This window comes from Equus asinus, chromosome 2 (assembly GCF_041296235.1).
Source record: "Equus asinus isolate D_3611 breed Donkey chromosome 2, EquAss-T2T_v2, whole genome shotgun sequence".
Taxonomy (NCBI): Eukaryota; Metazoa; Chordata; class Mammalia; order Perissodactyla; family Equidae; genus Equus; species Equus asinus.
In genome coordinates, this window is record NC_091791.1 from 114,892,544 (window position 1) to 114,911,065 (window position 18,522).

Genomic DNA, 18,522 nt, shown 5'->3' on the forward strand with positions numbered 1-18,522 from the left:
TGTAGTGATTTTAAAACATGTCTGCAAAATTTTAAACACTCCTTCCATATAGAACCCCTCCCTTTGAATCTGGGCTGGCCTTAGTGACTCACGTGTAACCAAGAAAATGTAATGGAAGTGACTCTGCATGACTTCTGAGGCTAGGTCATAAAAAATGATGACATTACCTCCTTGCTCACCAGGACACTCACTTTTGGAGCCCTGCACTACTATGTAAGAAATCTGATTTCTATGATGCCACCATGCTGTGAGGAAGCCCAGGCCACCTGGCGAGGCCATGCACAGGTGCTCTGGTGGAGAGCTCCAGCTGAGATTCAGATTGCAGCTGACAGCCAGATCAACTCCCAGACATGTGAGGGAAGATGCTTCTGGTTGATTTCAGCTTCTAGCTGTTGAATCACCTCCAGATCCAGCTGAATCTTCATGGCTCAAACACCATGGAATGGAGACAGTAGTGTTCTATAGCCAGTTAGTACTGGCTTGCAGGAGCCAATTGTTAGCACCTTTTCCCAGCTCCACTTTCAGTGATGTCACCTGGGTAGTTTGAAATTGGTCGTGGTAGGAATATTTATAATGTGGAAATCAGCAAACACTGCAAACCAGGGGGCATTTCTGCTCTGCTTTGTCTGAATTCCTGACCCATAGCATCCATGAGCATAATAAAACAGGATCTTTAAGCCACCTAGTTTCGGAGTCATTATTTTACAACTAGGAAGTGATTATTATAAAAGGACAGTGGTTACTTTTGTGAGGAGGAAGGTGGTTGGGATTGGAACTTTTGAAACTTCTGGGGTTGCTGGCAAATTCTGTTAATGTGGGTGGTGGTTAGAAGGATGTTCATCTTACAATAATTGTCATATACTTGTTTTGTGTGATTTTCTGTATTGGCTTTATTTTGTAATAAAAATTTCTTTGACTTAACCTTTTTTTTATGTAGGAGATGGTAGGATGATGACTTCATTTCTCTTTATTTCCAGTATATATCCAGCAAAATGCATTTTTTATATGGAATAACTATGACCACACTAACTGTTTAATTTTAAAATTTGGAAACCTAAATTATGGAAACATAGAAGAGCCTCATGGTGATACAGTATATATTCAGAAAATAAGCAATCATACAGTCTTAAAGGAGAGAGCCACTATAATGAGGTCTTCTGATAGTTAAATTCTTAACTCCCCTTGATCATATTAAAAATAAGCTTATTTTAAGTTTATATCAAATATTGTATTTTAACATTTAGGAGGGTGCCAGAGTTTATGGGATATAAAAATAAAAACCTTCTTACTATGTTTCTTATTATGTTTTACATAGAACAGAAATATACTTCTAATTTATTTACTAAGACAATTTTATACTAAATGCTTTGAACATACACAATGTTCATATTTTAGTGTACTAGATACTGCTACATTTGATCGGATTGAACATTAGTCCCTAACATTTAGCTCCACATATTTAGCAAAATTACAATGACATTGGAATAATAATAGTATAATAAGCATCCTGGCACAGACCCCAATATTTGAGTTGTACTGAGTTGGAAGAGTACATAAATAGTTATATGGTATGATTTCAGGTGCACGAGAAAGGTCCCTGCCACAGGTTCTAAAATTCCACCATTAGTGTATATTAATTTGGGTCTGTAAGACAAACATCATCAGGAAAAAATCATATCCCTTTTAAACAACCTCGACAGGAGACAGGTGTCACAAATCTCAGTGAAATGAATGGGAATGGATTCAGGTCCCATACCTGAGGTAAGGTGGGAGAGACCTCAGAACAGGGGGGCTGTGTATGAATAGAGAATTGGAGAATTCCAAAGATAAGCTTTGCCTTTTCAAGACCCGCTTTGTTGAGCTGTCATAGGATCTCCAGCTTATTCTGAGAAATCTTTTTTTCTAGGATGTGGCAAAAGGCTGAAAGTTTTCTTGGCACCAAAAGCAAAGAATGAGGTAAATGTAACAGGTTAAGCATTGGGTCAAATAACACATGTAGCAGGATTGATTAAGTAATCTCAGTGTAGTGATATACAAATAAGCAATAGTTTTATTTATTAAATAACAGTTATCATTTATTAATTTTGAAGCCCCATCATCCATGCAATGGCATGCCAGTGCTTTTTGATGAATCCAGCCCCGTTCAGGGGTTCTAATCTATTAAAATTTCAGTCTCATTTAGACATTATTATCTCTGATCACCACCTTTGGCATAACCACAGTGAACTCTCTCTCCTTCTCTCTCTCCTCCTTTGCCAGTTTATGGCAATATGAGAGTCTGAACTTTGGATGAGAATGGATGTGGTGGTCTCCTTTTTTGCGATCATCTCCCATTTCTGTCTGATACCCCACCCCCACCCCCATCCCGCAACCACCGCCAATTCCTGGATACCCTACCCAATGGTTCTTTCTGGGTGTAAGGCACTTCACTAAAGTAACAGCTGTCTGTAACTCCAGCCATGAAGCTGGCCTCTGTGTGTGCTCCACAGGCCCCCGGAGACCTCACAAGAGGTGCTCTTGGGGGATGGTGAGGGTCCAACTCTGACTTCTGTAAATTTTGGTGGCTTCTGCTTTAGCCCTTTCTGCACCTCTCTGCCCATATTGTATAGTGAAGAGTGGTGGTGGTAGGGTGGCCTTAAGAGTTCCTAGGGAGTGTCCGCTCTCCCCAACCCCTGCCTGGGGGGGCCGAACACTATGGTGGGTCTTTGAACTTACAAGTTGAAGCACAACACCTTGTGTTCTCTGTTGTTAATAGTGTCTGTGGTTCTTGACAATTTCAGCTGTGAATATGTATCCTTTAGGTTTTAGCCACTGCTTTGCACAAGCCATGTATAGCCAGAGGAACAATTCCTTTGTGTTTGCTCTCAAGGACTGTATGACGACAGGAAGATGCATATTGCATACTTTATTCTGACACATTAACAAAACTCTTGGTTGCCCTAAACTATTACAGTGTGATCTTTGACATAATCTTGTACTTTTTTATTCATTGTGCAATTTTAAGACATAAAACATTAAAACATAAAACAAAGACCCATGAAAAACATCGGATGTTTATGGTTCCTTTCCACTTCTGACTTCTTGCTCCTCATAATTTTATTTTTCTTCTCCCCCTCCCCTCCTTTTTTTCTTGTTTGCTTTCTCTTTAATTTCTCCTTCTTACATAGTTGTTTACTCCCTAAGTAACCTATTGGTGACATTTCTTAGGCTATTCGGTGGCCCTCAGAAATAAAAAGAGTGTAGAATCTTGCAAACTGATTAAGTGATTTATCCCAATTGGAGTATTGTCTCTTTCATTTGATCCTATTCCAACTAAAAAAAACTAAGTTTACTAAAATATGCTACAAAAATACTACCTTAAGTTTAGTGCATTAAATTTTAGGTTCATCATAAGTGCAAATTGCCAAACATTTTAAATGAAAATGTTTTCAGAAATTGATGCTGTTTAAATTACCAAGATGTTACTCATCGGTGGTTTTGATTTAGTAATCAAAGAAACGAAACACATTAGCATTCAGTTTCTGTGGCAGTTTTCTCTTGCTTGGCCTTCTGTTCTTCCACTGTAATTCCAGACACAACTACTAAGTTACCTGCACTGCTGGCATGCCCAGATCTGTCTAATTTTCCCTGAAAGCCTTTAGCATTTCTAGGATGGCCGTGTAAGCTTTTTGACCTTAAAGATGGGAATCCCAAAGTTTGGTCTGTTTTCACAGACAGTAAGTTTTCCTTTCCAGTTCTGTCAGTAACAGCTAGAGATAAATGAGAAGTTTGAGGGACTGCTTCAGAAACACAGTTTTCATCTTCGGTATCTGTAAATTGTTCTTTCCGCTCAGCTTGCATTGCAGCTTCTGACACAATCAAAGGAATATCCGTGCTGTGAGAACGTGTGATCTTTCTAACTTGGTATTTCCATTCTGTAGTCCATTGCTGAATTGTAGAGGGGCCTGCTTGGTCCGTGACTGTACTGTACTCTGCACTCCAGTTGTTAGCCCCTCTGACCAGCTTTCTTCCACGGGAATATACAAAGCTTCTGGACTTCATTGTTTTACACGCATTGAGCGTTTCCTCGGGGTAATAGCGTGTCATTTTTGTTTCTTCCAGAGGATAGGAAATAGTGCCTTCTATCTCTGTGGTTTCCACGGTTAGCTGAGTGTTTTGAAAATCTGATTTGTTCTCTCCGTTCTTAACATCTGTTTGATTTAAACTTGGGGAAATAGTTTCTTCTCTTCTGGAGTCTGCCCGCCTTTCATCATCTTCAGCTGAAATCCCAATATCTGGACCTAATTTCGGCTCTGAGGTGTACTTTACGTTGTCGAATGCAAGTCGACTGCACTCTGGCGTTGCTGGCGTGCTTGTGCTGGATAGAAGGTGAAGGCTGCCCTGACGCTCTGGTACCAGATGTGTTTTTGGGTCCTTCTCTTCCTTCATACGGAAGGAACCGGCTTTTTTCCTGAATCCTGTCCCTGGTGGCTTGGAGACAGAAGTATCCTCACACAACAGCTCCTCTCCATTAAAATGATATCTACACATGCTGTAGCCGTCGGCGCTGCTGAGGCTGCTCTGCCTTAGAAGAAAAGTTGCATCGCATACAGAAGAAGCTCGGGACCGTGTCTGTATCAGGTCGGACCTGTCAATTCCTGCAAGATTTTCCAGAGCATTCACCATTCTGCTAGATAATTCTTCTAGTTGGGAAAGTCGAAGGTCAACAGTCTGTAGGGAAGTTTTCATAAAATTTTCTCGTTCATTGATTTCTTCCAACCTCATTGACATATTTTCAACCCTGGTGAATACAAAGGGATAGGTTTATTAAACTGAGATTAATTAAATATTAAAAGCAAAACTATGATATTGTTATACAATTTTTCAGTCTTTTGAGAATCATGGAACTCACTGGGCATATTTTCAAACTTCATGCATTCCTAATATAACTTCTAAAAATTACTGTGAGGAGCATCAGAAAATGATAGAAATACAGTTAACACATGTAGTGCTATTTACCATTCATTGCTCTACGTGCTTTACGTATTCATTAATAAGTACTCACTGAGGTGCTATTCTAGGCTTGTTTACTACTTACAACGGCCTTATGAGGTAAGAACTATTATCATCATCCCATTTTACAGATGAGGAAATAAAAAAGTCATGGAGAGTGTAATTTGGCCAAGGTCACACAGCTGGCGAACAGTGCAGCTAAGATTTGAATGCACACAGTGCAGCTCCAGCATTTGCTCCAGTCTTTGTCTCTTAGCTGGTACATCACATTGCCTCTGATGATAAAGCAAGATACTAGCACTTAGGTTTCTGAGTTTTGACTACAGCTGTCGGCAATTAATGGTTATGATGACAAAATAAATAAATTAAACTCCTTATTTGAAGTTCAGGGCATTCAGAAAATGAATTGTTAATAATTAAGTTCATATTATCAGATAGTTTACCTAAGGGACATGAGGTCCTTTAATTGTCTAAAGAATAGCAATAACTTTAAATTGCTCATTATATTTAATAATTAGTGTTGCCTTATGGGGTTGTGAGAAAGAAAGATCATGGCAAATTATAAATATCTGCTGTTAGATTTTTTTTTTAACTCCTAGAAGATCAGGCAACAGCCTATGAAACTGTAATGTTGCCTGAACTAAAACCTGCTGGTATAGACTATGTTTTGTGTTTCAAGGATAAATATAGCGGGGGAGTCTTTCAACTGGTTCATGAAATTTAACTCTAAGAGGCAGCAAGGCATTCCCAGGACCTAAAACTGTTGTCTACAAGTTGAATTTGTGCCCGGGGTGGCCAGGGCAGAGGGGACCCTGGTGCCAGCTCGGAGGCTCTGGGCCCTCTAAACCGGGCGTTGTGGCAGTCTGTCCCAGCAAGGTCATTCCTGTGTGAAGGCAAACACTTCAGTCTGCTTTTGTTATGCTCTGGTTTTCTATCTTTTCACAGAAATGTACAGGCAGGCTCTAGGGTCACCCAGTTTGCACTGAATCTGCTTCCAGCAGGTCTTTGCTACCCTCTCGACAACTCCTTATAAATCCCCTCACCTGTTCTTGCTTTCCTCTTTTCTACTTCCTGACCATCTGCTGCTTTTCTTGGCACGACGTTTCTGCTCTCTGCCTGACTACATCTCCCGTGCTGTCCTCACTCTCTGCTGCTTCTGCAGCTACCTTGCCCTACATTCTCCTAGAACTGCTTTTGCTAATGCTGTTCTTCTGCTGGCCACATTGACAGCTGCGCTGTGATGTGTGGGAGGGTCCTTGGCTTCTATTCTTAACTCTTTTCACAGGGAGAGGACTATTTATATGCCCTTAGGAAACCACATCATTTGAGCAGGAAGGGTCTGGCTTCCTGGAAGTTTGCCACCAGGCGGACCAAATTCACCAAATTCACTGTGTATGAGAAGTCCTGACTTCCTTCTTTTAAAGTTTCCCTACCATACATACTGCAGGTTCTAGCGGTTCTCTCTCCTTCCACATTTCAGGGACAAAGAGAAGAACTTTTCACTATGAATTTTCTATTACTTCAACTAAGACTTGGTTTATCTCTGTGAAATGTGTCTCCTTGCTCACTTCAAATCTGTTACCCCCAAGGATTCGTTTTGTGTTAAGAACCACGCTGCCTCTGTAACAGTCAAACTTGCAATCCTTTATCAAATACTACATTTAACGATAATGCAGCTGTGCAAACTTTTGAAAATAAATAACCTGGTGAAATATAGATAAGTATCTTTCCTCTCAAATATTTTATAATTCTCTGCTTCTTTTTTTTCTCCTGTATTACCTAATCCAGATAACAGCATCACAGGCCACTCACATGCAAGAAAGCAACTTCAAAGTCCATCTGATTCTTTAGTCTGCCTTACACCTCTCTGACCCCCCCTCCCCTGCATTGAATAAGTTACCAAGCTCTGTGGTAGGACTCCTCTTTAAGGAGTCTCTTAAATCTCCTATCCCACCTGCCACTCCCTCAGCTGAAGCTGTGAAAGAAACAATGCTTCATGATGTGGCCTAGGTTAAGAAAAAATGTCAGATGCATATTTCAAGCTCATCGTAAACAGCTACAGTGTGGAGACAGCACATTTTAAATGGCTATGCCAAATCAAGGGAAGTTGTATTGAGTTTTCATAGTATGTAGGAAAAGAGAAATAAAAAAATAAGTGTAAGTTCACATATATCTGAAATGATTAACAAAAAGGACGAATGAGGAAATATCTCCTATGCTAGCTATGTTTTGTGACTTCCCACAATTACTTAAAACATGTTTTGCAAATCTTGATATTCATACAAGGAGTGATTTCCATTTTAGATGGGGAAAGACAGGCTATCTAGGAGACAATTTGACAAGAGTCCCACATCTGTTTACACATTGAGTGGCAGGAAACACATAAGAGAAATCTATCATTTGTGACAGAGCTCTTAGTGAGATATGAGATTTCCTACATTTCGAGGTCTTAATTCTTCTCTCCTTTCACCACAGAGTGAAATACTTTTCAGCACAGCACAGAATACAAAAGCATTTTAGGTCCAAAGTGATTTACTTGGCTTTCCCATTAAATACAGTTGATTCCCTCTTAAGACATATTTCTAATTTCATCTTTTCTTTTTAAAATTATCATGCAGTAAATTGACTATTTTTTCTTTTGGTGACAGTTCTTTGAATTTTAACCCATGTATAGCTTTCTATAACTAACATCACGATCAGGATCCAGAGTAATTCCATCACCCCCAGAACTCCCTCGTGCCACACCTTTATAGTCACTCCCTCCCCTACCCCCAATCCCAGCAACCACTGGTAGGTTCTCCATCCCTATGGTTTCATCTTTTTCAGAAGGTCAAGTAAATAGAATTATACAGTAGGTAAACTTTTGAGACTGGCCTCTTTCAGCATAATGTCGTTGAGATTCATGCAAGCTGTTGCATGTATCAATCATTCATTCCTTTCTTTTGCCAAGTAGTATTACATGGTATGGGTGTACCACAGTATCTGTTGAAGGACATTTGGGTTATTTCCATTTTTTGGCAAATATGAAAGGATCTGCTATAAACATTTGTATACAAGTTTTGTGTGAATATAGGGTTTTTAAAAATTGTTTTTATTGAGATATAATTGACATATAACATTGTGTAAGTTTAAGGTGTACAACGTACTAATCTGATTGCAATTTACATATTACAATATGATTACCACTGTAGAGTTAGCTGACACCTCTCTCATGTCACATAATTATCATTTCTTTTTTGGGGGTGGGAAAAATTAAGATCTAGTCTCTTAGCAGGCTTGAAGTTTATAATACAGTATCGTTGACTATACTCACTATGCTGTGCATTAGATCTCCAGGACTTATTTATTTACTGGTTACAAGTTTGTATCCTTAAACATCTCCCTAGTTCCCCTACCCTCTAGCCCCTGGTAACCACCATTCTATTCTCTGTTTTTATAAGTTTGGCTTTTTTAGATTCCACATATAAGTGACATCATACAGTATTTGTCTTGCTCTGTCTGACTTATTTTACTTAGCATTATGCTAAGTTCCATCCATTTTGTCACAAATGGCAGGATTTCCTTCTTTCTTATAGCTGAATAATATTGCATTGTGTGTGTGTGTGTGTGTGTATACGCCACACATCTTCTTTATCCATTCATCAATTGACAGACACTTGGTTGTTTCCATATCTTGGCTGTTGTGAATAACGCTGCAATGAACATGGGAGTGCATAGGTCTCTTTAATAACCTGTTTTCATTTCCTTTGGATATACACCCAGAAGTGAGATTGCTGGATTGTATGACAGTTTTATTTTTAGTTTTTTAAGGAACTTCCATACTGATTCCCATAGTGGCTGAACCAATAAGTTTTAATTTCTCTAGGACAAGTACCTAGGAGTTGGATTGCTGGTTCATATGGTTAAGTGTATGTTAAACACTATAAGAAACTGCCAAACTGTTTTTCAGAGTGGCTGACCATTCTATATTCCCACCAGCAGTGTTTGAGAGTCCCAGTTGCTCAGCATCCTTGTCGATACTTGATATTGTCCACGTTTTTTGATTTTAGCTATTGTAATATGTGTGTAGAGGTTTCTTATCATGGTTTTAATTTGTGTTTCACTAATAACTAATAATGTTGAACATCTTTTCATGGGCTTATTTGCCAAAACTTGTCCTTTCTGGTGTGTCTATTCTAATTTTTTGCCCATATTTTAATTGGGTCATTTTCCCCATTACTATTGAGTTTTGAGAGTTCTTTCGATATTCTGTACACAAGTCCTATATCAGATATGTGACGCCTATGTTTTCTCCCAGTCTGCACCTTGTTTTTCATTGTGATAGCAGTGTTTTTTGCAGAGCAAAAGTCTTTCATTTTGATGGAATCCAGTTTATCACTTTTTTCTTTTATGGATCATGCTTTTGGTATCGTGTTTAAGAATTCTTTGTCTAATCCCAGGTCATGAGGATTTTCTCCTATATTTCCTTCTAAAAGTTTTATGGTTTATGTTTTACATTTAGATATGATCCGGTTTTGGTTTCTGTATGTGTCAAGGTCCAATTTTTGCATATGAATGTCCACCTGTTGTTCTAACACCATTTGTTGAAAAGACTATTCATTCTCCATTGAATTACTTTTACACTTTTGAAAAAAATCAGTTAGCCATATTTGGGTGAGTCTCCTTCTGGGCACTTTATTCTGTTCCATTTATATGTGTCTATCCCTTCACCATTACCACACATAACCAACATTACTATAGCTTTATAGTAAGTCTTAAGATTAGGTGGTATGATTCCACTAATGTTGTTCTTCCTTTTTGAAATTGTTTTAGATATTCTAGTTCTTTTGCTTTTCTAGTTAAATTTTAAAACTAGCTCACCTACATCTAAAAAGTATCCTGCTTTTGTATTTTGATTGATTGGTATTATGTTAAATCTATAGATCAATTTGGGGAGAAATGGCATCGCTACCATATAGAACAAGGTATGTTTCTTCATTTCTTTAGATCATCTTTGATTTCTTTTATAAACATGATCTACATACAGATCCTGTACATGTTTTATTAAACTTATGTATGAGTATTTCATTTTTATTGGAGCTTTTGTAAAGTTGTACTGTTCTAAAAATTTTGGTTTCCGATTATGAATTGCTGGTATATAGAATTAAGATTGATTTTTGTGTGTAAATTTTGTATTCTGTAGCCTTGCTAAATTCACATATTACTTCTAGGAGGTTTTTGTATGTTTGTTTAGTTTTATTTTTTAAAGATGTTATGTGTTTTTTCTACGTTAGCAATCATGTCATCTATAAATAGGGATAGTTTTGTTTCTTCCTTTTCAAGATACATGTCTTTTATTTCTTTTTCTCGCTTTATTGCACTGGCTAAGACTTCTAGTACATCATTGAATAGCAGTAGTAGAGTGATAATCCTTGCTTTGCTTCAGTTTTAGGGAGAAAGCACTCAGTCTTCCATCAAATTAGCTGTAGGTTTTTGGTAAATGCCCTTTAACAGATTGAGGAACAGATGTCGAATTTTGTCAAATGCTTTTTCTGCACCAATTTATATGATCATGTGTTTTTTCTTCTTTAAACTGTTCATATGGTGGATTACACTGACTTATTTTCAAATACTGAACAGCCTTTCATTACTGAGACAAACTCGGCCTGGTCATGGCTAGATTCAATTGCTAATACCTTGTTGTGAATTCGTGTGTCTATGTTCATAAGGGACGTTGGTCTGTAGTTTTCTTTTTTAGTCCTCTCTGTCTGGTTTTTGTATCAGGGTAATGCTGGCCTCAGAAATAAGTTGGGAAATGACTATGTCATTTACTATGGATTTTATAGTTGTTGTTCTAGGGATTATAAAACAGTAACATTTCACAGTTTACTTAGCATCAGTTCAATCGGAATGGAGGGACATCAACACAATATAGGTCAATTTTCTGTCCACTTCCTTATGCTCTAGTTGTCTTATACATTATATCAACATGTACTGAGAACCCCGTCAGACAATATTGTAATTTTTGCTTTCAGCTGACAAGCATACTTTAAAGAATTCAAGAGGGGAAGATTCATCTTTGTATGTACTATTTCTGACATTCTTCCTTCATTCCTGATGTGTCAGGTTTATTTCTGCTATCATGTTCTTCTGTCTGAAGAATTTCCTGTAGTAATTCTTTTAGAGCCTGTGTGCTGGCAATGAATTCTCTTAGTTTTCCTCTGTCTGAGAATGTCTTCATTCATTCCTGAAGGATATTTTTTTGGATATAGAGTTTTAGTTGCTAGTTCTTCTCCTTCAGCTTTAAAAACATGGTGTTACTTCCTCCTAGTTGTCATAGGTTCTGATGAGCAATCTGCTGTTCCCCTATTCAAATTGCTATTCCCCTATAAGTAATGTGTCATTTTTCTCTGGCTACTGCCATTTTTTTTCATTGTCTTTTGTTTTCAGCAGTATTTAACATGTGTCTGGGTGTGGATTTCTTTGTGTTAGTCCTGCTTGGCATTTACCAGATTTCTTTAATCTGTAGGTTTATGTATTTCACCCAACTTGAGAAGTTTTCAGTTATTATTTTTCAAAATATTATTTTCTTCAACACATTCTTTCTGTTTTCTTCCTGGGACTCTGATGACACAAATGTTATAACTTTTGTTTTTGTCCCACAGGTCCTTGAGGCTCTTTACTTTTCAGTCTATTTACTCTCTGTAGTTGAAATTGCGTAATTTCTACTGATGTATCTTCAAGTTTACTTATTCTTTCCTCTGTCATCTCTTATGCTTGAGCCTATCCAATGAGATTTTAATTTCACTTATTGTATTTTTCAGTTCTAAAGTTCTCATTGGTTCTTTATGTCTTCTGTTTTTTAACCAAAACTGTCTATTCTTCCATTCATTTCAAGATTCTTTGCAATTTTGTTCAAGTACTTTTATAATAGCTTCTTTAAAGTATTTGTTAGACAATTCCAATGTCTGTGTTATCAAGATAACAGATTCACATTTATTGATTGTCTTTTTCCCAGGTAAGTTGAGATTTTCTGGATTCTTCATATTCTAAACTATTTTTGATTGTATCCCAGACATTTTGAATAACATGTCATGTGACTTCAGGTCTTGTTTAAATTCTATGGAGGTTGTTGATACTTTTGTTTTAGAATATGATTAACCTGGTTAGGTTCAAGCTGCGAGTTCCAGCATGATTTCTGTGGGCTGTGATTCCAATTTTAGTTCAGTTTTCAAAGGCTTTGCAGTGCTTTTGGGATCTGTCCTGTGTGTGTGCAGCCCAGTGATCAGTCTGGGACCTTGGTGGTGGTCTAGTCCTTAGTTCAGTACTCAGTGCCTTTGAAATCTTTCTTCTTTTTTAATATAGGCATTTACAGTTATAAATGTTCTTCTGAGTACTGCGTTTGCTGCATCCCATAAGTTTTAGCTATCTTGAGTTTTCATTTTTGTTTAACTTGAAGTATTTTCTTTCTTTACTTTAAAAATATTTTAATTGTGGTCAAATACACATAACATAAAATTTACCATCTTAACCATCTTTAAGTGTACAGTTCTGTAACATTAAGTACATTCACACTGTTGTGCAGCCTCAAAGTATTTTCTAATTTCCCTTGTGAATGATTCTTCCTTGACCCTTTGTTATTCAAGATTGTGCTGTATAATTTTCACATATTTGTAAATTTTACAAATTTTTTTTTTGTTAATTTGTCATTTTATTTCATTGTGGTTGGAGAACACACCTTCTATAATTTCAGCCGTTTAAAAATTTATTGAGACTTGTTTTATGGCCTAATGTATGGTCTATCCTGGAAAATGTCCCATATGTCCTTGAGAAGAATGTGTGTTCCGCAGTGGTTGAGTGTTCTATACATGTCTGTTGGATTGAGTTGGCATGTAGTATTGTTCAAGTCTTTTATTTCCTTGGCAATCTTCTGTTTAGCCATTCTATCATTAATGAAAGTGATGTTGGAATCTCCAACTATCATTGTAGAACTGCGTATTTCTCCCTTCAATTCTGTCAGTGTTTGCTCCATATATATTCATACATAATAAGGCTTTGCTATTAGGTGCATGTCTATTTATAATTGTGATATCTTTTTGATCAATTGACCATTGTTCAATGTCCTTCTTTGTCTCTAATAACAATTTTTGTCTTAAAGTTTGTCTAATATTAGTATAGCCACTCCAGCTCTCATTTGGTCACTCTTTGCATGGAATGTATTTGTCTATCTTTTTACTTTCAAAGTATTTGTGTCTTTGAATCTGAAGTGTCTCTGCAGACAGCATACAATTAGATCATATGTATTTTTAATATCCATTCTGCTAGTCTCTGTCTTTGATTGGACAGTTTAACCCATTTACATTTAATATGAGTATTGATAAGGAAGAACTTTCCTCTGCCATTTTGCTATTTGTTTTCTGTATGTCATGTCTATTTTTGTTTTTCAATTCCTCCGTGACTGCTTTCTTCTGTGTTAGACATTTTCTAGTGTATCATTTTAATTCCCTTGTCATTTCTTTTATTGTACATTTTTGAGTTATTTTCTTAGTGGTTGTCCTGGGGATTATAATGAGCTTCTTAATTGATAACAATCTAGTTCAGAGTAACGTCAATTTAATTTCAAAAGTATACAAAAAATTTGCTCCTATAAAGCTCCATTCCTTCCTCTCCTACTCTATGCTATTATTGTCACTAATTACATCTTTATACATTGTGTGCCCATCAACATAGACTTGTAATTATTGCTTTATGCAGTTGTCTTTTAAGTTATATAGAAATTAAAAAGTAGTTACAAACAAAAAATACATTTATAATGTCTTTCATACTTACCTATGTAGTTAATTGCCTTTACTAGTACTCTTTATTTATTCATGTAGATTTTAGTTATTGTCTGCTGTTTTTTCATTTCTGTCCAAAGGACCCCCTTTGGTATCTCTCTTAGGGCAGGTCTGCTAGTAACGAATTCTCTCAGCTTTTGTTTTTCTGGGAATATCTTAATTTCCCCTTCAGTTTTTTTAAAGATAGTTTTGCTGGATATAGAATTCTTGGTTGGCAGTCTTTTTCTTTCAAAACTTTGAATACATCATCTCACTGACTTCTAGCCTCCTTGGTTTCTGATGACAGGTCAGCCTTTTAGCTTATTGAGGTTCCTTTGCATGTGATGAGTTGCTTCTTTCTTGCTGCTTTCAAGATTCTCTTCCTTTGGCTTTTGACGGTTTCACTGTGATGTGAATAGGTGTCACTCTCTTTAAGTTTATTTTACTCAGAGTTCATTGAGCTTCTTGGATGTGTAGATTCATATCTTTCATCAAATTTGGGAATTTTTTTTTCTATTTTTCCTTCAAATATTCTTTCTGCCACTTTCTCTCTCTCCTTTCCTCTTGGGACGTCCATTATATGTATGCTGTTATGCTGATGGTGTTCCACAGGTCTCTGAGACTCTGTTACTTCTTTTATCTTTCTGTTCCTTAGACTGGATAATCTCAATTGACGTCTTCAAGTTTTCTGATTCTTTCTTCTGCCTGCTCTAATCTGCTTTTGAGCCTCTATAGTAAATTTTTCTTCAATTATTGTACTTTACAACTCCAGAATTTCTGTTTGGTTTAAGTTTTTTTTTTTTTCTCCTAAAGATTGGCACCTGAGTTAACATCTGTTGCCAATCTTTTTTTCCCTCCTTCTCCCCCAAATCCCCCAGTACATAGTTATATATTCTAGTTGTAGGTCCTTCTTGTTCTGCTATGTGGGATGCCACTTCAGCATGGCTTGATGAGTGGTACCTGGTCCGTGCCCAGTATCCGAACCAGAGAAACCCTGGGCTGCTGAAGCAGTGTGCATGAACTTAACCATGCAGCTGTGGGGCCAGCCCACTCAGAATTTTTTTTTTTTAAATGAACTTAACCACTCAGCCATGGGGCCAGCCCCCTCAGGTTTTTTTAAAAAGAATAAATTTTATTTCTTCATTCATATTCTCTATGTGGTGAGACATCATTCTCATACTTTCCTTTAGACCTTTAGAGATGGTTTCTTTAGCTCTTTGAACATATTTAAAATAGCTGATTTAAGGTCTTTGTTAAGAAGTCCAACATCTGGGATTCCTCAAGGCCTGTTTCTATTGATTGCCTTTTCCCCTATGTGTGGGCCATACTTTCTTGTTTCTTTGCATGTCTTGTAATTTTTATTTAAAACTAGGCATTTTAAATATTATAATATTGCAACTCTGTAAGTCAGATTCACTCTCCTCCCCAGAGTTTGGTATTTTTTAAAATTTTAGTTATTGTTGTTTGTTTAATGATTTTTCTGAAATAATTCTGTAAAGTCTGTATTCTTTGTTGGGTGTGCCCACTGAAATCTCTGTTCTTTTAGCTTAGTGGTCAGCTAATGATTGGATAGAGACTTCCTTAAACTCCTTAAATAAAAATATCTCCTAGTCTTTACTGAGGGGCTCTATGTATCCATGTCTTCAACACTGAGTTAGGCAGTTTACATCTTTGTCTTAGCCTTCCCTTCCTACTTGCACAGAGACTCAAAGTCAACTGTAACTGAGGACTTTCAGCCTTTTCAGGTCTTTCCTGAGCATGTGCACAGCCCTGTGCATGAACATGGCCTTTTAGATTCCTGGGAATATGTTAGCTTTTCAAAGCCCTGTGGCCATCTCATTTCTTAGCCTTTTCTCCCAAGCTTTTTGGTTAGTCTGTTGTTTGTTCCAACTCTGGTATATATCACCTTAGGGAACAGGGACTAAAACACTTGCCTGTAAATGTTTGTGACAAATACTCCACGTCTGCCCCCTGGCTGGCAGCTTTAGCACTGAGCCAGTTTCAAGTCAGGGGGCATTAAGACACACTTTTTAAGCCAGTCTTTCAGGGAGCCACCAGACAGGACAAAACAAACTGTTGTAATTCTTTATGGATGCTGTCCATTCTGCCTCCACTGGTACCAGCAATTGAGGCTGTTATTTTCAGGGCTACCACTGAGGAGGGGGGAATGGAACTGGGTAAACTGAAATGCCATAAAGCTCACTTTTTAAAAAAACTGAGATTCAGCCATGTTTCTGGAATAAGCACTCCACAGATTGCTGCAAGACTTTGGTTAATTTCCAGAGTTCTAAAAAAGTTGATTCTGAAAATTTCTGCCAGTTTTTTTTTCCATTTATAGAGGGATGCAATTCCAGAGTTCTTTACTCTATCATTTTTGTTCATTTCGTCTCCCTCAATGCTTTTTGTAAGGAGCAGAACCACACACGTGCATACACGCACATGCAAACACACACACCCCGACTGGAGGTGAGCCCTTGACTTCATAAACAACATTATGGGGTTACTTTTCCAAGTTTCTCCCTCCCTACAATCTTCCTGGTATTTCTAGTTCCCTGGAGCTCCCCCTTTCCATCCCCCAATCAGAAATTTGGGGCTTTAATTAATCCACTCTGCTGTATGCTTCCACAAGTATGCCCACTTCCAGGGCCGAGTGCAGGAAGACAGAGAGAGAGAAAAAAAGCAATGGTTGGCCCCACCTTCTTGGCTCTTGATACAGTAGGTAGGGACCTGGGTGGACCACTGGATCTCCTGCAACTGACTCAAGGTAGGGGAACAATAGGAAGAGAAAGAAGGCACTCTTAGAATAAGCATGATGAGGTCTCAGGATAATTTCATTTCATATTAAAAGATATATGACCTCATTTTGTTCCCAGGCTGATAAAGCAAAAAATATTAATTCTTAGGAATAGCATCTTTGCCTCTAATGTCTTCTCACTCCAATCTAAAACAACAACACAGATAAACAATCATGTCATTCCTTGCTTAAAAACAGTAGCAGCTTCTCATCACATTTAGGATAAAAAGACAAATTTCATCTTAGTGTTAGGTACCAAGGAGTGCATCAAAGGGAAACCTTATAATCTCCATGGTAATCCCATTCTGTGATATGGACAGCTGACAGTTTCTCAGTATGACGTAAAGTGCTATGTTAATGGAGCTTCAGGTTTTCCCTCCCAGTTCAATAGCACTCCTTAACCTCCTCCTATAAACATTTCTGTTCCTTGTATGCATCAAAGCTCTTCAGAATCTGACCACAATCCTCCCTTTCTGCCTCATCTTGTTCTTCATCCTCAAATTTGCTTGCACCCTTCACAAACAGGCCATCATCATCAAAACAAAAAGGTAAAATTCTCTTACAATGTGAAGACCCCAAATACCAAGGCATTTGATGTCCTCAGTTTGAGAAAACCTATTCTGGAACTTGTAGCTACCTCTAACATTTGTGGAAGAACCAGATGAATGAAAGCTGTCTTGGTGATGTCAGGGACCCCAGCCATTGTATATAAAATTCTGTTGCTATTCTGGCTTCATGTATTATTTAATTAGATTAACATGCCTGCATTGTTTATTAGAATGTAGAACATTTTCCAAAATAATGTTCATTTTATAAATTATGCCAACAATTTGAAATATTTCAAATCACGTGGTCAAACGACTTTATTTTTCTAGGATGACTAGTATTGGCTCAAAGGGACTATTTCTTTAGATAATGAGTACTTTTGTGAGGCAAAGTGCTCTTTCTTACACACTACACTACTGATTTCTTATCAGATCTACTTCTATCCATTTCCCCCCAATTTGAATTCATGGCTTCTGTAACTATTTCTGTGTTTGGATTTACTTGTGGGTCACATAAGTAGCTTCTCTAGGTTTCGATTTCATACATTATGGTAGCATTTACTTCACAGCAAAAATTCTTCCATTTTGAAAGGGCATTAAGGCCATTTTACTAACCACCAAACACTGATTTCTCAAGTGGCAGGCAGGAAGAACAATTCCTAAGGGCGAGTCTTCTCCATTCTCCATATCAAAAGAAACTAAAAACAAATGAAATCTATAATCTGTCCGAGCCCAAATGAACTGTTTTCCTGTCTTTGAATAGAATTTCAGCTGCACTTGACTTATGACGTTACTTGCCCTGCCCTTTACTGCTTCATGTGTATCTCCTACTAAATCACCGAGAGCCCAGAACCCAATTTGCTTAATCAGTCTTGATCAATAATAGCTGTGTTTTCCCCTCAGCTTTTTGTTTGATTCAGAGATTAGTACATATTGGTCTTTGGGCTTTTCTGTTAAAAGGCAATGCCCTACTGCCCTAATCAGTCTCAAAATCTGGTGCATATATACATAATTCTATTTATTTTTTAAATTAAGAAAGTAAAAGATAATGGTCCCAGATTAACTGCCGATATTACATATCATGATTCTTTTTGTGTGTTTAGTTTGTATTCAAGAAAAAAGAAAGGCTGTTTCTGGTTAACATTTTGTCAGCCTCAGGATTCTTTTTGAGATGTGCCCATATTCTCATTAGGGATGAAGCTGTTCCACCAGGTCATTTTTATTGTGCATCTGTCACTGGTGAATGATTCATAAAGTAATAATAATAATAACAGTAGTAGCATAATAATCTTATGAGAATTAAGTGAAATTGTGTAAAAGAAAGTACTCTGTAGACTATAAATGCTATGCAGGTGTAAAATGTCATAAGTGTATGAAGTAGGTATGATTGCAAATC

General features: G+C 37.3%; 1 protein-coding gene across 1 annotated transcript in view; it reads right to left on the bottom strand.

The window, feature by feature from the left end:
- Positions 1-3,394: 3,394 nt before the first annotated feature.
- The window catches only part of TRPM1 (transient receptor potential cation channel subfamily M member 1), a 103,522-nt gene continuing 88,394 nt past the window's right edge, over positions 3,395-18,522 (bottom strand). The window contains exon 27 of the mRNA XM_070496799.1: positions 3,395-4,780. Coding sequence (XP_070352900.1) covers positions 3,508-4,780 — 1,273 coding nt within the window. The 3' untranslated portion in view covers positions 3,395-3,507. The remainder of the gene's footprint in view (positions 4,781-18,522) is intronic.